General features: G+C 43.3%; 2 protein-coding genes across 5 annotated transcripts in view; one reads left to right on the top strand and one right to left on the bottom strand.

Moving 5' to 3' along the window:
• The window catches only part of CASK (calcium/calmodulin dependent serine protein kinase), a 268,122-nt gene that overhangs the window by 148,925 nt on the left and 92,856 nt on the right, over positions 1–26,341 (bottom strand). For all 4 annotated transcript variants that reach the window (XM_066599973.1, XM_066599972.1, XM_066599971.1 and 1 more), the window contains exon 5: positions 12,659–12,731. In XM_066599973.1, the coding sequence (XP_066456070.1) occupies positions 12,659–12,731 (73 nt within the window). The remainder of the gene's footprint in view (positions 1–12,658; positions 12,732–26,341) is intronic.
• Positions 5,126–8,312, top strand: GPR82 (G protein-coupled receptor 82). The gene is made up of 2 exons (XM_066598650.1): positions 5,126–5,217; positions 7,108–8,312. The coding sequence occupies exons 1-2, from the start codon at positions 5,207–5,209 to the stop codon at positions 8,195–8,197; spliced, it is 1,101 nt and encodes a 366-aa protein (XP_066454747.1). The 5' UTR covers positions 5,126–5,206; the 3' UTR covers positions 8,198–8,312.

Consider the following 26,341-nt stretch of genomic DNA (forward strand, 5'->3'; position numbering starts at 1 on the left):
CTCTGGTCCCATGCCCTCCACGGTGCTGATGATGGGGTTTCTGTAGAACCGCCAATCAACTTCTGGGGGCATGCCTGTCACAGATCGTGCCCAAACCATGTCTCCACCCCTAGTTGTGGTGGAGACAAGATACAATACCCATGCGATGTTGAGTGTGGGGGCGGAATTTAATTCACAACATGTACTGTCTTTCTGCATTTTGCGTTTCTTTATCTTCCATGTTTCCCTATGGAGCCTCTTTTTTATCATTAGATTTTAACCCTTTGCAATCCAATTTTGGATTCAGGGTTTCCTAGGGGGCTTTCTCTTTCTGCCATTATACAATGGCGCCATCTGCTGGCTGGAGCCAGTACTGCGGTATGGGGCATGCTGGAGAGGCCCCGACAACAGAGCAGCCAGTAATATACAGTAAGAATACCCTGCAGGACGTCTTCCGACATCGGAGCTGTGCAACCTTCAATCAGAATGTCTTCAGATGTCAGACAATGGATTGGAAAGGGTTAACATTAGAAAGTCCTATTTTCATGTTAAAGGTGCGATTTTAAAGTGAGCGGTAGCGATGGGATATTATTCTTAAGAAGAAAAAAAAAATGTCTGACACTCAAAATCCGCAGGAACAAAGATGCGATTTTGCGGCAAAGTTGTGATCGCCTTTGTGAGACTAGCCTCAACCTAATCTGTCTCCTGTTTGACCTGCTGCATTAGTACCCTCTATATGTGCTTGGATCATGTAGGACCCACAAATCTCATTAATTCAAGTCTGGATCTTGTAAGGTCTAGAAAGTTCATAGAAAGGAAATGTGTGGCAAAACAGACAGCACATTTCATGCCCTAATGGACAAGCAGATGGCTTTTTCTTGAAAAGCAACACATGGAACACTTTGCACAAGTTCCCTTAAATTTTTCCTCAAATACACTAGATCTTCTCCACCGCCGACTCCTGTGTCTACATTACTGGAGGTTTAATTACTACAACTGTTTTTTCTTCTAAAGTTAGCTTACATGGTTTAAAATCAAATAGAGATGGCTTTACACTAGGCTACATGGGGACCTTTTATAGGCCTACTGACTGATTTTTGCCATCAAACTACATCTGCAAAAGCAATACACAGTTGTATGCAATCTTACAGACTACAAGTGACTCAATTAAAAACCAATTTGTAGCACTACAAAAAGTCTCAGTGTAGCCCGCCCCTGCCCCCCGCCTTAATCTGCAGATTTGGTGTGATCCTAGAACCTCATCCTATTGCATTTGACAGATTTCAAAGCCCGCTTTCACATAGAAAGAAAATGTATACATTCAGAGGAACATAGTGTTGGAGCAGACCTTAAATTTGGAATCTGCAATAAGGCTACTAGGAGCAGAGTCCAGACAGTGAATGTAGACCTGCTGTGCCACAAATCAGTTTGGCTTTGGCCTTATTCTAGGAGCAGCACCTGGGGTTCCTGGTAATTCACCCTTTAACTACTGTACTAGAGGAGCAGGCAGAGATGTGGTCATAGAACAGAGCAGAGGTCAGGATAGGCGGAAATCATGTGTAAAATATAATAGGCCAATGGTAAGGGCAAGAAGCAGACAGTGTGTAAATATAAGGAAATGGTCAGGACAAGTACATACCAAATTATACTAATTGTTGTCACCCAACGGGAAAGGGTGCAAAAGCAGCCCGAGGCTTGACTGAATTGGTCATGGAGGGAAAAGCTATGTGTGTGCAAGTTCTTTAAGAAGTGGGCTGGCCCTCTACGCACTCTATGGAGACCAGGGAACTGACAGGAGAGGCAGAATCTGCCGCAGAGAACACAAAGGGCACAGCACTGGCCACAACCAATGGCCGGATGAGGTAGGGAACACCAAAAGCCACGAGCAGCAGCAGTAAGGCTGGTTTCACATGTGCGATGGAACCAATGATGGGAGGTTCCATCGGGATCAGACTCAAAATACCAGAAGCACTGCATGCCGCGCTTTTTCTTCCATCCAAGTGTCAATTCTCAACGAGAATTGTGCAGTCTAAACACGCTGCCCAAGCACCAGCGAACTGCTGATGACGTCACTAGCTTGTTCGCTCGCACAAATGAGAATCGCGAGATTCTCGGCCCGTGTAAAAAGAGTATAAGTGAGATGACTGCTGCAAAGCTTTCTTAACAGATCAAGAAAGTATCAGCCTTTTAGGCTCTATGGTCAGTATGAAAAATACAGGATTTCAGGATTCTTTTTTAAAATCAAGACTGACCGAAGGTTGGAAAAAAAAAAAAAATCAAAAAAAAATCACCAAAATTCTTAGATATGTTTAACACAAAAATGTGATTTGTATAATAGGTCATTTTCTGATGACACCTTCCATTTAAGTTGATCTACCATGTGATTACATGCATATACCACAAGTTATTTGAAGGGTGCTGCACCCTCCTTGTTGCCTAACGAAAGAGTAATAATCAAAGAGTTCTGAGGATAAAGGCCCATTTACATGCAAAGAACATCTATCAGACGACCCATTGAAAGATTTAGCGATCTATTTACATAAAGTGTTAATGGCCATTAACACTAACATCTTCATTTGCATGTATGAGGGGCTCCAGCAGCTGTTTGCAGAGCCCAGCATGTGATTAATCAAACAGCTGCATTGTTCTGCTTGAGACTGACTGTAGATTACAAGGTTGTCTCCCAGCTAGTGTAAGATAACAGCATGCGGTCTATTGAGAGATAAAGGTGTTTGCTTTATCTCTCAACCACTGAACAATGGATTTTAAATTCACCTTAAAATCATTGTTCAAATGAAGGGAGTACAATGCACGAATTTACATGTAACGACTATCGCTCATTTTCAGTCGTTTGTGTAAATGGGCCTTAACCCCTTGAGTGGCACGCCCGGAAAAGTTCCGTGACGAGCTCCACTGCCCATAGTGATATACCCCGGAAGATTTCCGGGCTATGTATCACTATGGGAGCTGCAGAGCACAATGCCACAAGCTGTGACAGTGTGCTCTGCCTGCACAGTCCCACAGAGAACAAAGCAAGGGCTTTGAAAAACCAGCAGAAGATATTGCCGACATGTCGGCAATGTCCTGCTTTGTTTACAGGTTGCCATAGAGACCATCGGCTTGTCAGAAGCAAGCCGATGGTCTCTGTGGCAGGGGGAGCTGGTTGTTAGCTGTCAGAGGACAGCTAGGTACTAGCTCTTACAGCAGAGATCAGAGAAAACCTCTGATCTCTGCTGTGTTAACCCTTTACATGCTGCAGTCTATGTGACTGCAGCATGTAAAGGGCTGTCACTGCAGCATGTAAAGGGCTGTCACCATCGGACCCCTGGAATGTGATCAGGGGTCCTGATGGGTCCCTGTGGAAGTCCCCTAAAGGGACAAAAAGAAAAAAAAAAATTGAAAAAAAATTGAAAAAAAAAAAGTAAAAAAAATTATTAAAAAAATAAAAAAAACACTTGTCTCTCTTTACTTTGTAAAAAATCAAAAATACAATCACACATGTGGTATCCATGTGCGTCGTAATGACCCAGAGAAGGAAGTTAATACATTATTTAACCCCTTAATGATTTGGCCCCTTTTTTCTTTTTTCCCCATTTCTTTTTTTCCTCCCCCCTGTTTAAAAAATCACAACTTGTCCCGCAAAAAACAAGCCCTTATATGGCCATGTCAATGGAAAAATGAAAAAGTTATGGCTCTTGAGACGCAACTGCAAAACTAGTTGAAATTCAATGATTAGACCATTTTAAAAAACCTGCCCTGGTGGGCACGACAGGGTGGTAGGAAACCCGCCACTCAAGGGGTTAAAGGGGTTGTCCCGCGGCAGCAAGTGGGGTTATACACTTCTGTATGGCCATATTAATGCACTTTGTAATATACATCGTGCATTAAATATGAGCCATACAGAAGTTATATACTCGCTTTCCCTGCGCTGGCGTCCCCGTCTCCATGGTGCCGTCTAATTTCAGCGTCTAATCGCCCGATTAGACGCACTTGCGCAGAAGGGTCTTCTCCCTTCTGGTCGGTCCGGGCACGAGCGGCGTTCTGGCTTCGCCCCTTCTACGCGTCATCGCGTAGCTCCGCCCCGTCACGTGTGCCGATTCCAGCCTCCTGATTGCCAGAACGCCGCTCGTGCCCGGACCGACCAGAAGGGAGAAGACCCTTCTGCGCAAGTGCGTCTAAATCGGGCGATTAGACGCTGAAATTAGATGGCACCGTGGAGACGGGAAGCCAGCGCAGGGAAGGCGAGTATATAACTTCTGTATGGCTCATATTTAATGCACGATGTACATTACAAAGTGCATTAATATGGCCATACAGAAGTGTATAACCCCACTTGCTGCCGCGGGACAACCCCTTTAAGCCCTGTCTGGACAGAAGAAACCTCACCCTAATCAGGACTTCACCTGAGGCTGTGATTACACAGTAATACATGCAATCACTTTCCAGATGGCATTAAGACCGGGCTCACAAAAGCGCAATTTAATTGCGTATTACGCGAATATAATACGCGGTGAATGGATCCAATGAAACTATATTGATTTTCATTGACCTATTCACATTGACTTATATACATTGTGTAGAATACACATGTAAAAAAAGAACGCCGTATGTTTTAGGTTACCACGTATTACGCACGATAGAGCCCTACTATCATCTGTGTGCACGTAATAAATGCTGTACATACGCAATTACACTGCATGTGTGCAGCGTTTATATGCACTGCTGCTAAACGACACAGCGGGAAATTTAAAAAAAAATACAGGGAGATTGCGCAAGACAGCGTGTGCGAGATACACTGTCATGTGCAGTCCAAAATCGCTGCCATAGGTTGCAAAATGCAGGCCCATGCAGCGGTAAAACGCAGCATTTCACGCATACGCTTGTGTGAGCCTGCCCTTAGGTGGCGGCTCTTTCAATAGAGGAAATACAATTTGCAGTTCATAGATTCCAGTAAACTCTCCCAAGTTCCTTTTTAGTTGCTGTAAATGTCTAGACATACAATTGGCACATTTAGCATCATATTAGGAGTGGTTACTGAGAAATGGAGAGCAAGTATATAGACTGCAGCCTGTGCAGCATCAGTTCCTGACGAGCCCCGGACGTGAAAACAGCGACGGTAAGCCACGGCTCCACCGTACATCCTCATGCTGCACATCGTATTTAGACTTGTTAACAAGCATCTCTGCAAACTGGAGGTTATCTTCACACAATACTAAACTCCCCTTGGATGCTTAACAGGTAACTGAACAGACACCGCTGGGTTCGTGCTTCATAGAGGGCTTGATTTTAGTCTAATACACCCCCTGCATCAAGTGTGGGACCTCTCATTCAGTACGATTATGGCCATACCACATATGTAGATTTAGGTTTGACTACTTTTGCACAACAGCAGCAAAAGTTTGTCTCTGTATTCAGAGAACTAAAACCCTTCTTACTCTTCTGTCAATGCATTGGGCTATACTCATGCGGTTTGTGGAATGAGACAACTTTTTGGGGGTAAGTTGATTAACTTTTCTTAACTCTTGGGACAGGAAATTGAAAAATAACTACACTTATTTTTTAACTTTAGATATACGCCGTTCACTGCGCGCATGACACCATCTTTTTTTCTGTGTTTAGGTATTTTTTGCACAACCGCACATCTGTAAAACATATTTTTATGTCACCATATTCAGAGAACCATAAGTATTTTTCTAATTAGTGGCCATATTAGGGCTTGTTTTCTTTACGGGACAAGATGAAGTATCAATGGTACCATTTTGGTGTGCATGTGACCTACTGATTATTATTTATTAATTTTATTTGTGGAGCATAGCGTTAAAGCAATTCTGCAAATTTTAGCTTTTTTGATCTTTTATTTTTTATACATGGTTACAAAATAAAACCAAAACCACTTCATGGAAATAAAAAAAAAAATTTAGTCCCACTAGGGAATATCAACATACAATCGCTTTCATAATGCTTTGGTCTACTCCGTACACAAAAGGTATCATCCCTATTGCCTTTCATTTTACACTGAATGTGCAGGCGAATATAGACAACCAGCCATGACAGCACTGGATGTCTCCCATCATTGTCAAGGCATTCCATCAGTACCTCTCCTCACATTTTTTGGGAGCAGATGGGACCGAGAAATTCCAATCCACCCCCCCCCCCCCCTTCTTCCTCACCCCAAATCAATCTGCCTGGATGCTACTGTCAGCACTGACTATGGCATCTAGGGGTTGGCCAGTTTCTCCCTAAGCCTGGCAGTCAGTGCCAGTCTCCAGCGGTGATCATGTGGGCACAGCTCCTGTGCCTGCAGTCACCATGATGTAAATGTCAATCATGATGGCTTAATGCAAGCCATTCTATCTACATGCTGGTGGGGAAAATGCATAAAGAAGCGTTCTACAAAAGTTTCTTGTGGAGTTTTTAAGGGTTTGGTACTATGGTCAGACACCCGTGTAAAGGGGATACTGAAACACACTGCAGTATTATTTATGGCATTTTCCTTCATCCCTTCCATTTTTTCAAAAACACACCATGCTTTAGGCGTGTTTTTTATGTAAAAGAGGACCTAAAAAAACGGATCCCCTTTTATATTATGTAGCTCAGTGAAAACAATGGAAGTAGAGATGAGCGAACGTACTCGTTTAGGGCAATTACTTGATCGAGCATCGCTTTTTCGAGTAACTGCCTAATCGGGCGAAAAGATTCGGGGGGCACCGGGGGTGAGCAGGGGGTTGCAGCAGGGAGTGGGGGGGGGGGGGGGGGGGGAGAGCTCCCCCCTGTTCCCCACTGCTACCCCCCGCTACAACAATGCCGCCCCGCGCCCCCTGAAACTTTTCACCCGAGTAGGCAGTTACTCGAAAAAAGCGACGCTCGATCGAGTAATTGCCATAAACGAGCACGTTCGCTCAGCTCTACTAAATGGAAGGTCTCCAAAGCACATTTGGTTTTATCCATGCTGTCAAAATGTGATACGTTCATGTGGTCCATCGTAACAGATCCAATACAGCTTCAAGGCTTCCATTCAGAAAGTACGCAGAGCCAACCGATGACACTAGAACACAAGTACCTGTATTTATAAAGCAGTCCTGTGCACATTTACAGCCCTTACAACTGTTATTTACTTTCTTCTTGTAGAGCGCCTACTGAAAGCATGAGTAATACTACAGAATGCCTCAACTTTGGTGTAATTACTTCCACTGGTCTTCCTATAGTTTACGCATTGATGTTTTTACCAAGTATTTCTGGAAACATTATGTCTCTTGTAATGTTCAAAAGATTGAGCAAAAAGACATCTACGCACTTCTATCTCATGAACCTTGCGGTCTCCAACGTGGTTCTAGCAGTCGGAATGCCCCTTCAGATTGTCTACTATAGCCAAGGCCAAGACTGGCCCTACGACTCGGTGCTATGTTCTGTAGTCTATCGAGGGGCTAGCATCCTCACGCATTGCAGTATGTGTGTGAGCGTCACCATTTTTTGCTGGATAGCAGTCAGTCGATATGCTACACTAATGAGACATAAGGAACGGGTGCGGGTTACATCTAAAACCACATATGAAAAAATTATTTCTGCACAAATTCTGAAAACCTTCCGGAACCCCCGATTTGCGCTTTATCTGTGTATTGGTGTGTGGTTTATTTTGCTATGCCCAAACATAATTCTCCTGGTAAAGCAGGACCATGCACCAGACAAACCTTGTAAAGAAATGGAATTTAGCGAGCAAAGATACAAGGCTACGTCAGTTATAGAGTCAACCTTCTTTTTCGTATTCTTCATGGTTGTATTGCTGTTTTACTACTTTTTTATTAAGTATATCCGACAGCTTCAAGCCAACAGCTGCATCGCAGAAAAGCATCGCGTTTACAGCAAGGTAAAAAGCAACATCATCATCATCTTGGCTTTACTGCTGCTCTGCTTCACGCCTTACCACCTATCCAAGTTCCTCCTGGTAGGATATGACTATTCGCGTGGATGTCGGCAACTTAGTGTACTGATTGAAATTAAAAATTGTTCTCTGTGCCTTGCGGAGTTCAGGAGTTGTACAGACCCCATTGTTTATTTTTGCTTGGATGATACTTTTAAAAAGAACTTTCTTCGTCGTTGTGGAAAATGCTCTAAAGATGAAGAGGCCAGTTCTTCCACAATCAATCGATCCGCTATACAAACACCAACACTATCTATGAGGATTATACACAGCACAGAAACAAAGGAACGGGGTTCCTAATGACTGAAAAATAAACGGATTACAAAATAAAAAAAGACTGGAAAGTTCACATTGCAAATTTCTAAGGGTTTGATCATGTTTTCTGCAGCATCAGTGACTTGCTAATAGTCAAGCGTAAGCCTGATACCATAAAGGATATCCAAGCCCAAAAGCAGCCAAATTAGGCAAGAGCACATACATTATAATGAATATGAAATATTAAAGACTTGCCATAGGCAGAAGATCAGAGGCTCCCAAAACTGACTAGAACGATTCTCTGCTACTTTAACATAAAGGACATTTGGGGAGGGAACATGACAGCTGGCAACAGGTAAAGATCTCATGAATGCAATTACCACATGGAGCCAAAAAAGTACTGGGACAATAGGAGAAAAATCATCAGATGGCTCGGGGCTGTAAATATGCTAGTATAGTGTTACCACGTTGTTTGAGAATGAGGAGGGGTCACTCACACAGTGCAAAACCAAAAGTCCACACTTCACGTGGGAAGTTTTGAAAGTTCACATTGAGGGGTGTGTGGGTGGGGGTGTGTGTGGGGTCACTCAGTGGTTGGAAACAGTTATGGTCAGGGCTACACGCAGGCTCTGCAGTGAGCTATTACAATTTTACAGAACTACAGTTTAGAGGAGTGGGCAACTCAATACTTTTTTTAGCCTGCAGTTGTCAAACACACACTGGAATAGCTCACTACAAGTAGTCTGTGCGTAGACCTAGCCCTAAGGGCTCATAGATAGTCATATTATGGCTGCTTTATACTGAGCCATTATAAGGTTTGCATTAAAATACTTGATTCCTCTACTGTACTTTGGTAAGCCTCTGATCAGATAGGAAAGGATACAGATGTTTTAGTAGGATTCTGTACTAAGAATGAATATCTTGGCATGCTTCAGCGGGCTCCGGATGTAAAGGTGCGCTGAAGTGTTCTTGCTTTGACTTATCTACAGTCTTAAAGTTAATGACAGATTGCACTCTGCCACAAAGAGTCAGCCTGGCTCCGTTGAGCTGAAATGACTAGTTCCCCCTCCCAAAACCCACTAAACACAACACTCAAAAGTAGCACTGTGTTTAATACTGAAACCTAAATGCAGGAAGCCTCCTTTCTGCAGTAAGGCCATTGCCTTGGAAACCTAGGAGACACAGGAGAAGAACGTGCTTTGAGAACATGATCCGTGTCCTCCCAGCAACCCTCTGTGCCCGGATCACTACTAATAGTGATCTAATAACCAACAGACCACCATTATCTGTGATCTTCATCTAGAGGAATGCTGGGAAGAAACAAACCACATCATCATAGCTCTCCAGCCTCGGGGCAAAAACATGGGAAATAGAGAAACAGATAAATTACAGTTTTAAAAATATTTTAGCCAGTTTATTTGTTACTTTATCAGAGACAATACATGAAGATCAGGTGCTAAATCCCGCTGTACAAAGACTGGTACTTGGCATGCGGTAATAGAATGCAGGCATGTATTGAGGCATGTGAAGGAGAGAATATCTCCATGTACACAATGGTAGTATAGCCGATGAGGCTCAGGTGCCCAAGACCTTAGTCAATGCATTAATAACTCCTTCAAATCTTACTTCCACCTTTCCATATGTCAGACGGCTGCAAACCATTTATATTTCAGTCTAGAGCCCTGAAGCCTACTGATCTAGCAGTAAACATTACTCTTGTATATTGCAGCACGTTTCAGACGTTCCTCCTCATGACAGGACGGCAGGTCCAAGTACTTGCAGCCCATAACAAATGCTGCTAACGTGCTTCTGACAAGCCATATAGCGGGGTGATGCCTTAGGAAAGTTAAAACATGGCTGACTAATTCTGACACTTCCATGAAACAAAATCACTTCTTTATTAAATTAGCCTAAGAGTCCATGATGCATGTTTATAGAAGCGGTACCATGCTTAGAGCACCTGCACACTGCATGCGCAATCCGGCCCTGGGAGCAGTCCGGCTGTTTTGGTTTTTTTCCCAAACTCCTGCATTTCCTGCGTCATTGCCTTTCCGCAATGTCATTGTGAAAGGGCCGCAGAGCGGACGGCTTCCAGTGATTCAATGGAAGCCGCCCGCACGGAATTCGCAGAAAAATGGAGCATGTTGCAATTTTTCCTCTACTTGCGTAAACAGCTTTTGGATTCTGCAAGTGTGCAGTAAGAATAGATTTCCCATAGTATGCTATGGGCGCTATTTGCTGCGGATCCACGGTGCAGACGCCCGCCGCGGATTCCGCATCAAATAGCCGTCCGTGGGCAGTAGCCATTACATGCATCAAACATGTAAGTTGATGCGCTCAGCAATTTCCCACGGTCCCACTGAAGTGAATGGCCATCACTGTCAAAATGTTAGAGAGGTACCAGAAAATATACTTCTGGATCAGTGGTGGGGGAAGGGGGGGGGGTTCACTAAACTCTCTTAAACAAAGTAACCAAGCCCATTTTTGTCTAGCCACTTCACTGATGACTCCACCCTGTGCCAGTTACTGCACTGGTTGCCCATCCACTATAGATTACAATTTAAAGGGGTTATCCAGACTTTAAAGAGGCTATCCAACTTCAGTGGGACATGCCAGTAGTACTGGATTGAATGGGACAAATCTGTGGTACTCAAGAAAGACTGATATAAATAAGTATGAACAGGTTCATGCTATAATATAAACATTGAAAAGATGGCAGTGCTTGCACAAGCACCATGGCCCCTTCAATCAGCTGACTGGTTCAAACCCAAGCTATGGACTCCCACCGATCAGATATTAATGGCCTATCCTGAAAATAAACCATGAATTTTCAAAAAGTTGGATAACCTCTTTAAAGTCATCATTCGTCCATAAAGCTCTCCTCAGTACTGCACCGCCCTACATTACCCCCCTCATCCCTGGCTACCACCCTACTTGTGCCCTTTATTCTCTTATTAACCTTTGACTAAGTTCTGCTGCAGTCCAAACCTCACACTTCTGTCTCAGACTTGTCCTAAATCTCTTCAGTTCTCTGGAACGCGCCATTCCAGACAATCAAGTTAATCCAATATCCACAGCTTTAGGTGTGTCATAAAAACACATCTCCCAACCAGCGCCCAGGGGCAGACCAAAAGGTGGAGTTATTACCACCTTGTATCCTACAAGCACTGACCAGATATTTACCTGGTAGGTCAGCCACCCAAGTTCTGCTTGCTGACTGGATTATGGACCTTTCCAGTTTCCAGGAGCCCAACACAGTTAATACACCTTTAGGGTTTATGGATCATTAACAGCCCAAGGACAGAAAATAGAAAATACCACTTCTTAGGAAGCCTGTTCATTTTTCCACATGCTCCTCGCAACAAGGACTATTCAGACAATCCACTCTCACATACAGGTGCTTGGACTGAGCATTTGGGGAAGGTATCCGCTGCAGTTTTAAAGGCTCTTTGAACCGCAGCTCTGACCTCTCCCCCATGACATCAGAAACAGGTCGGCTAAGTCGATGTTCCAAAGACAAACTTCAATATTTTGGCCATTTTTCACCTAGAAGGCACTCCAAGACAGAAATTATGGCTGCCATATTTCATAGCCTGAATATATCAGACACCAAACACCATACGTAAAAGATTAGTCCAGCAGGCGTGCGATCGCACATATACTGGAAATCGCACAACAATGGGGGTGGATGCATCGAGTTTGTGGTAGACTAACTGGTTTCAGACTAAACTCCCTCAGAGGATTTAGGATTCTCTCTTGATTGATGGCAGTATTTTATCCCAGGAACGTATAGTCTGGGTTTGCGAATTGCGCGAACAGGATGGAAACAATGGTCAGGATGTTGCTGGCTGGTAATTTTGTTATGGGGTGCGAAGAGCTATAACTATGCTAACTGTCACATCCTTGAAGTTACAAAGGCAGAGGATGGAGGTCAGAAAACGCCTATTCAAGCATGACAAGAAGTCTAATGAATTAACCCTTTCCAATCCAATTTGTATCCTGGTTTCCTAGGGGGCTTACTCTTTTTCTGCCTTTATACAACGGTGCTATATGCTGGCAAAAGCCAGTACTGCATGAGGTGACACGTTGGATAGGCTTCCATAGCAGAGAGGCTGGCAATATACAGTAAGAGAACCCCGACGGATGTCTTCCAAAATCAGAGCTGTACAGCCTTAAATCATAATGTCTTCAGAGGTCAGACAATGGATTAGAAAGGGTTAAGCTTTGCTTGTGGAAGGATGCACATCTGAGCACCTGTACTTAAAGGGAACTGGTCATCTGCCTAAAGACCATGAACTAACTTATATCTGGTGGATAGCGGATAATGTTATAACCTGATGCAACTTCTTTAAACTCAATCAGATGCAAGCGGACCCGTTAGGCTTTATCTTCACTGTGACAGTTACTAATAGATTTTTACTTTTTGAGCATAACTTAACACTTAAGTGAGTGCCAACAACAGGATATACATTTTTTGTTAAGCCATCAACATTAATTCATTCTTACCTTAACATCTCTGTGAATGATATTATTATCATGACAATAACGCAAAGCTTCTAAAATCTGTCGCATGTAGTGACTGTAAAGAGACAAGAACAAATATATGTAATGCAGCGAAAGCTCTTGGCTACCCAATAATGCTTAATCTGCACAGAATAAAAGCTGTATTTGCTTTATCAATTTTTCATGGCTTTCAAGCTCTCTGTTTGCAGTCTTTCAAAAGGGAAACTTCATGGCTTTACTCAGTGGCTAAAACGCTGTCCTGGTCAGCTGGAGGACACATAGGTGCAGCACTGCTTACAGTAGGTGTATCAGAGCTAGGTCTTCTATGCAAATAAGGAAGATGGAGTAATACCTTTGCAGCGCCACCTATTGGATGCTCCCTCCAATAGGTGGCGCAGGAGAGTTATTGTTCCATCTTTCTTATTTGCATATATTCCCCAGAGGAGCTTGCATGGCCTTACAAGTCTCCTCACTCACCTTCTAGGCGCTCACTTTGAAGGGTTTCGGTCATTAGAATAAAAAAATAAAAATAAAATTCAATACTTACCTATTCCTCCCCAGGCAGTCTTTTTACCAAATCTTCTCCTCACCCATCGTCTCTAGGGTCCTACGGGTCCCCTCACCACAAGCCGGCCAGCTACTCCTCTTGCTGTGATGTTACATACATTCTCATCATTCTCCTTCCTGCAGGTCAGTGTACCCAGTCACTAGTGACGCAGCATTCAATGCCTAGCAGGGAATGCCGAATCCTATGCAGGGCTATTGCAGCGACTGCGCATGTGCGCTGTCTCGTGGAAATAGCCCTGCATAGGACTTGGCATTCCCTGCTGGGCATTGAACTCTGCGACACTAGTGACTGGGAACACTGACCTGCAGGAAGGAGAATGATGAGAATGTACGTAACCTCACAGGAAGAGGAGTAGCCGGCCGCCTGGATGTGATGTGACTGGGGGAAAAGGAGAAGATGGTCGGAGAGAAGATTTGGTAAGGAGACTGCATGAGAAGGAAAAGGCAAGTATTGAATTTTTTTCTTCTAAATCAAAAAACCCCTTTAAAAAAGGAGAGATGATAACCTTCCAGCGCTAGGTCTAGTAACAAGCCACAACTGTCTGTCCATCACATTGCCAGGTCAGATTTTTATCTGCTGGATGTAAATAGTAAGGCCGTCTGCACACGGCCGGGTCGGACAGCACAGCGGAGTTCGACCCGATGCCCAGCTGGTGACCCCCACGTACCTGTCCGTCATCTTCTTCCTGTGCTGCGGATGTGCCGGCTAGTGCACATGCGCAGTACAGATGACTCTGCGCCATCGCTATGGCGATGACGCAGCTCCCGCGACCATTCTGCAACGATGATTGCAGGATGACTGCGGGACGGACGGCTTCCATTGACTTCAATAGAAGCAATCTGTGCGTAGCCGTCACAAAATCACAGCATGCCGAGATTTCTACCCCGTGAGCGGAATATTGCAATCTATTTCCGCTCGTGGGCAGGAGATCATGTATTTGTCATAGCATGCTATGGGCTGGATTTGCTGCAGAATCCGGAGGCGGAATCCCGCTCCGAATTTCACAATGCAAATCCGCAGGTGTGCAGGAAGCCTAAGGCCGCCTGCATATGGGCGGAATCTCCCACGGGATTTCTGCCGCTCAAAGCCTGCATAGTAGTGCATTACAATACGCACTCCTATGCAGACGGCCGCGGGTTGGCCGCGCGAAATCTCGCGCAAACCGCAGCGTGTCCTAAACGTCACTCACCCGGCCGCCGGCTCCGGTCTGCGCATGCACCGGCTGCCGGCACATGAAAGAGCCAGGGCCGCCGGGCGCGGGTGAGTACGCGCTCGTCTCTGCAGGTGCTCGGGTCGGGTCTCGCGGCGAGAATTCTCGCCGCCGGATCCGACCCGCTCGTCTGCAGGCGGCCTAATGCGTGACTGGAAGCACGGATCCAGAAAACTGTGAGGAATTAATACAGAGCACAGTAAAAATGTTATAAAACTTTTCATAATACAAAAATTTAACATTTGTTTGCGAAAACCCAAATCCAAACTTTCAAAAATGCCATTATTTCCGTACTCTTATAAGAACAGTGCACCTTATCGGACAAGACATCTATTACTCTAGCTACATGATGGAGGGGGACAAGCATGTCAACTCTTGTTTAAATTAAACCGGTCAACACGTTCAGGCTGCCCCAACCACAGGCAGCACGATTTAGCCAGAGGGGAGACGCCCGCTGGTCACTTCTACCTGAGCTCAGCACTTATTAAAACTAGGATTTCTCTAAAATAAAGCAGTTTTTACCGTGAAAGAACAGAGGGTTTTTTAAATAGCTTTTTTTTTTCGTCTCTGCCTTCCAAAAGCCATATCTATTTTTCCGACATCGTAACCGCATGTGGGCTTGTTTTTTTTTGAGGGATGCGTTGTATTTAATAGTACTTATTAAAGGGGATTTCTGTAACTAAAATACTGATGTCCTATCCTCAGGGTAGGTTATCAACATCCGATCCATGGGTGTTTGCCACTCAAGACTCTGAGCAAACAGCCGATTGAAGAGGCCGTGGCGCTTGAAAGAGACATCACATTCGTTGGTCACATGATCCAAGATCAGCGGAGTCTTATTCAAGTTAAAAGGGATTGAGCTGCTTTACCAAGCACAGCTGCTATGAAATATACGGCCCTGTGCCTGGCACCCAGTAACGTGACCTAGGCGCACACTCAAGTGCCATGGCCACTTCAGACAGCTAATCGATTCAGGCCTGAGTGGTGGACCCCCAACAATCGGATATCGATGATCTAGCCTGGAGATGGGTCATCAGCGTCTTAGCACCAGAAAATCCCTTTAAATGTACCATATAATGTACTGAAATACTTTAAAAAATGTTTAAGTGGGGTAAAATGGGGGGGGGGGGGGGCAGGATGCCCACACTTGCGCTACTTTTGGGAAATTCTGTTCTTATAGAGCTCACAATGCAGTAAATATTACAGGTTAACTTTTTTTCTATGGGTCAGTACGATTATACCAAATTTATACAGGTTTTTTATGTTGTACTGTGGTACGGGGACTTATAAGCTACGGTTTCTCTGTTACCAGCCCAAAGGCTGAAGCATAATAAATATATATTTTTCTGTTACACATAAGTATAAATATAATTATAAGTATCTAACAGATGAAGTATAGCTACTGTATACTAACTTCCCCTTTTCCTTAAGTTCCCTAATTATAAACATGTGTATGCAATCTCCTTTTCTTAAGAATGTAAACTTTTGCTGTGTGACGTAAGTGGTGGTCAGGGAGACCGCGCAACGCTGTACTAGGAGCCAGTACAGAAATTCACTCTGTACCCCTCCCCTTTGTACATAACAAGTCTCCTATATGAAGTGTGTAAATTGGATGCTGGATTGTAGCGACGCTGACCTCTAGCTCTCCCTACCACTTCTTTCGGTACACGTAACTAGTATAAGAGATGAACCAATAAGTATTCGCTTCTAATAAGACTGCCTACCTAGTATTTAAGGCTCTGTTGTGTCAAAAGGCAGTCTGGATTTGAGAATCTTTATGTCTCCTAGACTCATTTGTGTGGACACCGAATAAATCTTTGGTCATTTCCTATGTCCCTGGGTATCGTATTGGATGTCGGCTCCTATTTCAGTACTACTATAAAAACATACGGTGATCTTATACCTTGTCAGACGAAAAAGTATCACTAGAAAGCAAAAATCCCCAAACAACGGCTTTCATACTTTGGTACTGTCATACGAGCTAATTCTCTTTTGTTGCCTTATTCCAACACAGAACTTAACTTTTCCATTGATGGGGCTGTGAGAGCTTTTTGTGGGATAAATTGTATTTCCCATTGTTCTTTTTAGCATATTTTTATTCAGTTTTATTTTTTATTTTTTTGGTGGGGCGAGGGAAGGGCGGCAGCTAGGTGCAAAGCGGTGCGCTGTGAGATTTCCCAATTGAAAACAATGGCAGAAACTCCGCAATACTACTGCCCCAAAGTGATGCAAAACGGTTTTGCTATAAAAACATCGACATTGGCAGCAAAATCGCATGTTGACTAGCACAATATAAGCCCATGATACATGGCCAGATATCCCACTCGCCTAACCCTGCATGTGTCTGATGCTAATTAACATCAGTGAAGGGGGTAGTACAATAAGGAATCATTAGGGCAGCATGAATGTGTTGACAGGCTTTAAAATGCCCACATGAAATTAACCAGTAGACATATACTGTTCTACTATAGTGGACTTCTTTATTTTTTTTTTACTTCAGAAAGGTCCCACATCAGATTGACTAAAGTCTATTAAAATACACGGTCTTACAATATGAAACCAACCTTTATTTGGAGTAAATTCAGTGAATGGTTGTGACTAGCTTAGGGTGTTGGTCCCCAACCAGTGGCTAAGGAAACACACTTGAACGTGGATCCTGACCTACAAAGTTGAATGTAACTCAAAGTATTAAAAGGCTGGGGATCTCTGGCTAGGCTATCATGATGTACTGCATCTGTTCATCAAGATGTACTGTGGTTACAGATTTACAACAGAATATACTGAGTAACATGCTCTATTTCCTTTATGTCATTTACCTCCTTTTAAAGGGAACATGTGGGATTCTGCAGGCAATTAACCCTTTGCAATCCAATTTTTGATTCAGGGTTTCCCAGGGGGCTCTTTCTGCCATTATACAATAGCACCATCTGATGGCTAGAGCCAGTACTGTGGTATGTGACATGCTGGGGAGACCCCCGATAAAAGAGCAGCCAGTAATCTACAGTAAGAATACCCTGCTGGACGTCTTCCGACACCGGAGCTATACAGTCTTCAATCAGAAGGTCTTCAGACGTCAGAGAGTGGATTGGAAAGGGTTAAACCAAATACTGTACATCTATACAACATGGAAGTGTTCATTCTCTAACCAATTTTGTTAAAAATAGTGATTAATTTATACCTGGAAGAATGTTTTAAAAACTTCTCCCCCCACTGCAAGCTGACTCTGACCAGTGGCGGGCCGGATAGGCTCTGTTGACGGAGTATATCCCATAATGCTACTCCTCAATGTGACCTGGATGCCGTACCAGATGTCATCCATAGGGTTACTGAAATATTATGTGTGCGAACATCGAACCTGCACACAAAAAGGGCCAAATGTACTGCGCATGCACAGGGCCACAATCTGCAGGCGCATGCGTGAGATTTCAATGGCCCTGTGGATGACGTCTGGTAGATCATCCACGTCACGCTGGCAGTGAGGAGTGGCGTTAAGAGACCTACTATAGCAGCCGTGACTGTTGGGTACACCCACCAGACCGCTCTGGCAGAATTAGCATGCTGCACTGGAAAAGTTTAAAAATCATTTTACTAGGTAGGATTTAACCAATTTTTTTTTTAAATAAAATGAGTTTGAGAATAAGCAACACTTCCGTGTTGCATAGGTTATAGTTGGTTTAATTGCCTCAGAATCAATGTCAGGTTCCCTTTAAAACAGGAAATTTAAGGATTGGGTGTTCAAGCGATGGCTACGGGAACTTCGGAACCCAGAGATACCTCAGGGGATAGTTGAAGGGTGGGCCTTGGTACGAAAAGCCATTACAAATGAAAGATGGCAGGAAACATACTTCAACATTATACGGCTTTGAAATTCCCCCACATCCTAAAGGTCCGGTAAGATTGCAGGCGTTCCCTAGATGCTCTCAACCCAAAACTGCCTTGTTGCACGGTATCTGGCATTGCCCCAAAATAAGAACGTCTTGGTCAGAAACGCAATTACTTGTACATGAGATTGGGGGGCTTTCTATACAGTTATCACCACAAGTTTGAGTATTTCACTCTTTACCTGACCGGACAAAAGATTCTAACATGTTACACACTATTCTTAAAACAAGCAAAGGATGCTTGCTGTTAAATAGGTTACAAGCTAAACCCCCGGCGATGTCAGATATTTTACAACAGTTAAAATGGTACTGGTGCATCTGGTCTCCACTGGAACTAAGGGTGAAGACATGAGTTGGCCAGGTACAAGAGTAGGGAAGGTCCAAACTGACAGCTGTACATGCCCCTCTGGCATGTAAGCTTCCTGCCAGACTACAATCTCTGCTCCTAGCCTCTGCCATTTCACATTTCCCAGCAGTGGCATCCCATCTCCGCTCCTAGCGACCCTGTCACTCTTTCCCACGCCGGGGTGTTATCTCTGCTCACCACCCCCCTGTGACTCCCATTATTCCCTTGCCTGCTGCAACTGTCCCTGGAGGTCTCCCTTCTTCCCTGTTGCCTCGGGCACTGCGACTCACCCCGGCGGGGTCCTCAGTCCCCGCTGAATCCGGCCCTCCTCTCACATGGCTGCACGGATGGAGGCGCCGGTTGCTGTTACTCCTCCATGCGGCACTCTGCTGCCTCTTTGCTCATAATGCCGCTGGTCAGGACCCTACCGTGCTGCCTCCTCCATGCGGATAGGGTTTGTAGTGGAGCTGAGATGGCATCCCAGCGCACCCACAATGACCGCGACACTAGCAATAACAGGGCTAGCAGCGGCCAAATGAGCCACACAGGGAGCTTACATGGCAGAAAGCAGACATCGCCGCTAGCAAGCATGCCACTTGCAGCAGAGAAAGAAGGGCATTGGGGAGCTTACATGCCAGAAGGACGACAGCGGAGAAAGCGGCCAGCGGAGACAGGAGCCCAGCCAATCAGCAGCTGTGGGCATACCCTATATCTTCCCCCGAGGACAATCCCAGGCCTCCACCCATTTTTCCTCGTGAAGACAAGATGCACCAGTACCAGTTAAAATATCTTTTGCAAATAGAAAGATTGGAGATAAAGAAATGAAGTGAACTGTTTGGGAAAATTAAAAATAACAGTTATTGGTCTCTGATCATATGGGAGAATCGCTTTCCGGGAGATAATTAAAATGTTGAATTGTGAACTAATGTCCTCTTGAACTAAAGAAACAAAGATGAAACTAGTAATTTTCCACCTTTTATTAGAAGTTAAAAGGTTTATGTTCTTTTTATATTTATCTTAATATGTATATCTACACGTGTGTACATACACAGATAAATATGTAGAAGATTCATGAGGATGTTGATGGAAGTGGTATAACACATCACCCTTGCTTATATTGTACTTTAGCTGTTAATGTGCATGGAGATTTGATCATACATATTTACGTATGGTCCTCATAAATTAGGAATATTCATACTTCCCTTGTATATTTGGAATAATATATTCATGTTTTGGCAAAATATATGAGATACAGACTATGTATATGCGTGTATTCAAATTGCAATATGTGTGACATGGATAAGATAGGCTTTTGTTTTTGATAATGAGAAAAAAATGTTTAAAAAAACAAAAACCAGAACATTTCATTTTCTTCTTTTGTTTATCCTAGCTAAGTAACAGTGATTACAAGAGATACATTTAATACAACTGATAAATCTAAAAAGCTTGTAGGGGAAAAAATTGCTAAACTCTGTTTGGGAACAAACTGACAAGTTTGTAAAAAAAATAAATAAATGAAAAATTACAAAATTCCATGGTGATAACTGATCAACCACTGATTTCTGACAGCTGCAATCCTCTTTAATAAATTGTAGCACTAGAAATACATCAATTTGTATTCCAAGTCAGTTATGTAAAAGTACATATTGTTCAGATTATGGAAACATTTTGGGACATCTAAAGTCTCATTAGAACACTATAAAAGATAAAGGAAGACTTATCTAATCTACATCTCTCTCCAAAAGCCCTTGCAAAGGGAGGCGGCTAAATAATGAACACTGGTATTTGTTTAGTGCAAAGGTCACCATGTTCCTGCCCTCCCATGTGATCATGTGTATTTATTAAATAAGTCTTTAGATTTGTTCCATTATGCCCGAGGAAGGACCCAGTGAGGTCTGAAAGCTCGCTATAACATGTGTATTTTTGTTAACCATTAAAAGATATATCTACAAGATTACTTGGTTTCTCTTACTGAGAGCTATCACACAATGAACACCAGAAATAGGATCCATCAACGGATCCTGTATGGTGGCATGTGAGAGAATATGGTAATATGTGAGAACATAGGTGAGACTATGGAGGTAGACCTAATACAACTCAAAAAGCGTAACTATAACACAGCATGATGTTGGAACATGACTTAAGGCCCATTTAGACACAATGAGAATCGCTCAAAAATTGCTCAAAGCCATCTTTTGAGCGATTCTCGTTATGTCTAAATGCACTGACATCATGCAGTTTTCGTGCACGAGTCGTTCCTCGCTCACTTCAAGTTTGCTTGAATTGAGAGATCAGCTGTTATCAGCGCAGCCGGCTGTGCTGATAAGATTCTCTGTGCCTGTGAACTGCTGTGAAATCACAGCGGGGCACAGGCTGTAAGCCTGCAGAATACAGCTGTTTGCTTATGTAGCTACTAAGCTACTCTAAAGTATGCAAAGATGATCGCTCAAAACTGTCAATCAAACTGTTTGAGCGATCATCTGTCAGTGTAAATGGGGTCATACAGCACGATTCTCTAAGATAAAACTTGTGTGCTTCTGCATAAAGTCAGAGTTACTAGAAGGTACAGGTGGACAAATTATGGATTTCTGGTACGGAAGTGAGCATGGGCTGATAAAATGCAAGTTGATCTTCATAAATCTCCAATTTAGTCCAAATATAGATTCCGCCGGAAAAAACATTAAACATCTATTTTTTAACCCCTTAGTGACGGCCCCATAGTGTTTTTACGTCCTAGCTAAGTGGGCTTTAATCCTAGAGGATGTAAAAACATGCTAACATGGAGCTGTCATGGGGGGGCCATGGGTCAAAATCTTCCTGCTCCTGGCTACCAAATGTAGCAGAGAGCCTGGAGATTTTATGGGGGCCGCGGTCCTGGGTCACGTTATCGAAGCTATCCAATAAATAACGGTGATCACCTAAAAGTTAAAAAAAAAAAAAATAAATAAATTTCACCTCCCGTCATGGATCCAATCCGTTAGGGGAGGTGGAGTTACTTACCAAGGCCTCCGGTGATGTCCCTCGACAGAATCTTTATCTGTGGACCTTTCCCCAACTTCGGCACATGTGCCGTCACCAAAATGTCAAGACGTAAGCGCAAAAACTAGGGAGGGCCGGGGAAATGTAAAGTCTCGTTGCTCCTGGCTACGAAAGGTAGATAAGAGCCTGGAGCAGTGACTGAGGAACACGGTGAGTGGCCCCTGGTCACGTGATTGCCGCTATCCAACGGATAATGGCGATCACGTAAAAGTTAAGACAGTTGAAGTTTGATGCTTCTTTCGGTTTGGGCCTCGTTGTGCATACAGACATAAGATTAGGGCCACAATAGGTAGGTTTCTGGACAAGGGACAACCAGGGGGTTCCATGTTGTGGTACAAGTCTTCATTCATATGTATTCTGTACAAAAAAAACTGTTTTTTAAATGACTCCATTAACCCAAAAAAAAATGAGTCATTTTTTTCTCTTCTGCTTTGCTTAGCAAATTTATCTAGAGGTGTACTACATCTTTTGACCCCACATTTTTTGAATGAATCTAAGGGGTCTAGTTTTTAAAGTAGGGTCATTTTTGGAGGTTCTCTGGCGTTTTGGCCACTCGAGGGCTGTACAAGTGGGTAATGGGGCCTCAAACATGTTTAAGCAAAATTTATGTTCTTCTAAAAACCACCGGCTGTTCCTCTCGGTTTGGGCCCACATTGTGCACACAACGCGTATGTTTCTGAACACAGGACAAACAGGGGGATCCCTTTTGGGGTGCAATCTTCTTTCATGTGTGTGCTGTACAAAAAAAAATAAAATTTTTTTTTTAAATGGCAATTCACAATAAAATAAGAATTGTAATTTTTTCTTTTCTGCTTTGCTTAGATTCATTTAAAAACTGTGGGATCAAAATATGCAGTACACCCCTAGAGGAATTCGTTAAGGGATTTAGTTTTTAATATGGGGTCATTTGTGGGGGTTCTCCATCGTTTTGGTCACTCAAGAGCTCTACAAGTGGGTAATGGGCCTCAATTACCTTCAAGCAAAATGTCTGTTCTAAAAAGCCACCGGTTGCTCCTTTCGGTTTGAGCCCCGTTGTGCATACGGACATAATATTAGGGCCACACAGGACAAACAGGGGGTACCATTTTGTGGTGTCAATCCTGATTATCATGTGCACTTTAGAAAAAAATATATGTCTTTAAAATGACATGTTTGCAAAAATAAGAAATTTTTTTTCTCCTGTAAATTTTATTACCGTATATACCGGCGTATAAGGCGACGGGGCGTATAAGACAACCCCCCAACTTTCACCTTATACGCCGGTAATATAGTGTAAAAAAAAAAAATCATTACTCACCTCCCCCGGCGTTCTGTCGCGCTCCGGCAGGATGTCGCTCGCTCCTCGTCCCCGACGCAGCATTGCTTTCTGAATGCGGGGCTTGGAATCCCCGCCTCCAGAAAGCTAATACACACGCCGTCAGCCAGTTACAGCCATTCAATGACAGCATTGAATGGCTGTGATTGGCTGAAGGCGCACGTGGCTTCAGCCAATCACACTATTCAATGACATCATTGAATGGGTGCGATTGGCTGAAGCCACGTGCGCCTTCAGCCAATCACAGCCATTCAATGCTTTCATTGAATGGCTGTAACTGGCTGACGGCGTGTGTATTAGCTTTCTGGAGGCGGGGATTCCAAGCCCCGCATTCAGAAAGCAATGCTGCGTCGGGGACGAGGAGCGAGCGACATCCTGCCGGAGCGCGACAGAACGCCGGGGGAGGTGAGTAATGATTTTTTTTTTACACTTTTTTTTTTTGGTATTACCGGCGTATAAGACGACCCCCGACTTCAGAGCAGATTTTTCGGGGTTCAAAAGTCATCTTATACGCCGGTATATACGGTAACTCCTGAAAAAAACCTGTGTGGTCAAAATACTCCTGACACCCCTCAGTGAATACATTAAGGGGTGTAGTTTTTAAAATGGGTTGATGTGTTGTGGTATCTATCATCCTGACACCTACCGTGTTTCCCCGAAAATAAGACAGTGTCTTACATAAATTTTTGTTCAAAAAGGTTTAACTTTTTTACATGTATAGCTACCTGGACACTATTTAAATTGACTTTTTAAATTATCTGTTAGCAGGTCTTAATTTTGGAGTAGGGCTTATATTTCAGGCATCCTCAAAAAGCCTGAAAAATCATTTTGCATCCTCAAAAATTCTGGAAAATCATGCTATGTCTTATTTTCAGGGGAGGTCTTATTTTCAGGGAAACAGGGTAGGAGCCTCTGTAATGTTGACTTCGTGTAGAAAAACAAAGTGTTCCTCAAAACGTTGATAAGTAAGGCTGCCTGTCCATGGGCCTTGCGGAGCCGCTTCCCAGGAGCAGGAGCCGGCAGACGGAACTCCGCCGGTCTATCTGACAGATAGGCTGACCGCGGAGAATCGCGGCAAATTGCAGCATGCTGCGATTTGCTGGCCGCGAGCGGAGAATTGCAATCATTCTCCGCTTGTGGGGGGGAAGCGGGGACGATGACACACGCTCATGCATCCGGATTATCACCGCGGGAACGCAGTGAAAACCCGCCCGTGGACAGGCAGCCTAATGGTAAATTTGTACGTCTCCTAAACGGTTAAAAAAAAAAATAATAAAAGTTTTTCAAATGTGCGCTCAGAAGTAAACAGATGGAAATATATCTTATTGAAAATTTGTATAGTATATTTGCACATACTTGTGATATTAAAGTTGAAAATGTGTAAAAGTTATATTTTTTTCAAAATTTTTCCCAATTTTGGCCCTTTTAAAAAATATACACAAAACCTAAATGAAGTACAACATGTGGTGAAAAAACAATGTCAGAATCACTTGGATATGCAAAACCTTTACGGTGTTATTCTATGTTAAAGTGACATCAGATTTCCAAAATTTGGCTCCGTCACTAAGGCACAAACAGGCTGTCACTAAAGGGTTAAGATACATATAAAAATGCCTGAAAGCGCTGAAAGGAGAATTAAAGCAGTAACTCTTCAACTTTCTCAACACGAACCAAACACTAAAAATGACATGTGAAAGGCATGTCACGCAATGAAGCACCCGAAATGAATAGTACAGCTGGGAGATATATGGGTGGCTTAGAATAGGGAAGACAAGTAACCCTTTAAGGGGTCTTCATTGTGCATTTCCTTTTTCCAAATAACCCATTTTTTACAAATGGTTAAAGAAGCAGAGGGGGTGAGATGGGGGGAGGGGGAATCACCATCCGAGAAACTTAGAAAAGGTTCCAATTGGTGCACAGATGGCCAGTTGGCATATCAATGTGTTCGTATTCAAGTAAGCACACTTATGTGGGTGATTATAAATTCAATATTTTCTAGGATTATCAGAGAGTAATGAAGCAGACCATAAATACCATACTTTGATGAAGCTTATTACCATTACATTCTGGAAACCACATCCCACCGTCAATAACTGCACAGTGACGAACACAGAAAATTCAGAAAACAAAAATAGGCTACACTAAGGACTCATTAGATTTAGCACAGGGCATACATAAGGCTCTTTTAGACACGAGAATCACGGGGGAGGGTGGGGGGGTGGAAGAGAGCGCTCAAAGCAGTCTTTTGCGCGATTCTCGTTCTGTCTAAATTGAAAGACATCGTGCAGTTTTCCTGCACGAGCCGTTGATTGCTGAATTCTATCTTGCTAGAAGTGAGCGATCAGCTGTTATCAGCAGAGCAGTCCATTTTATCACAGCCGGCTGCGCTGATCAGATTCTCTCTGCTAGTGTCTCGCTGTGAATTCATAGCGGGGACACTGGCAGACAGTGCCGAGAAGAATACAGCTGTTTGCTTATGAAAAACAGCTGTACTGTTCTATTAGCAGCTACGTCCTGCTCCGGTTGCATACCTCTACAGTAGCTAACTAGCTACTATAAAGTATGCAAAGATGATTGCTCAAAACTGTCACAAACTGTCATTTTAGCGACTTTTGAGAGATCATCTATCACTGTAAATGGGGCTTTAGAACTTTACATACTTTACAACACTTGCAAATCTGGCAGCCAAATACATAATCACAACAACCAAGGCTTTGGATGCAGCAGAATATGTATGTAGTTCCTCCAATTGCCAGAAGGATGCATGAGTGTAAGCATGCCCCATGTATGGTCTTGCTGCATCCCTCAGCTGTAGTTGGTGAGATCTGCTCCGAGTTTTTGAGGTTCAATATTGGAAACCATTGCCACCTTACACGTGTAGTCTCAAGAATTCCAAGTGTTAAAAGTTAAAATGTCCCTTTTACTAATTGAACAAACAAATGCAATGGCAAATATGCAATATAAAAAACACTTGTTAGTAGAATTACTCCCTCTCCAAAGAGAAGTCTTCTGATAAAAACTAGAAAATATTTTTTTTTTCTACATAAATTACATATGCTGCCCCCTCAGCCACAAAAAAAAAAAAAACAAACACACAAAAGAAAAAAATCCCACATAGTTTCATATACCCGCAAAATAAAAAAAGTTTTTAGCACTTACTGTACATTTAAAAAAAAAAAAAAAAAGTCAGGGCAGCATAGAAATGTACCATGGAAAAGCTAGCTCCACAAGTCAGTCTGGCTTTTTCCTTCTAAAAACTCTGTATATTGCTGTCTTATAGGCAATCTGTGAGCACAGAAAAGTAGAGAAATACGTACAGGTAACTCG

This window comes from Eleutherodactylus coqui, chromosome 4 (genome assembly GCF_035609145.1).
Source record: "Eleutherodactylus coqui strain aEleCoq1 chromosome 4, aEleCoq1.hap1, whole genome shotgun sequence".
Taxonomy (NCBI): Eukaryota; Metazoa; Chordata; class Amphibia; order Anura; family Eleutherodactylidae; genus Eleutherodactylus; species Eleutherodactylus coqui.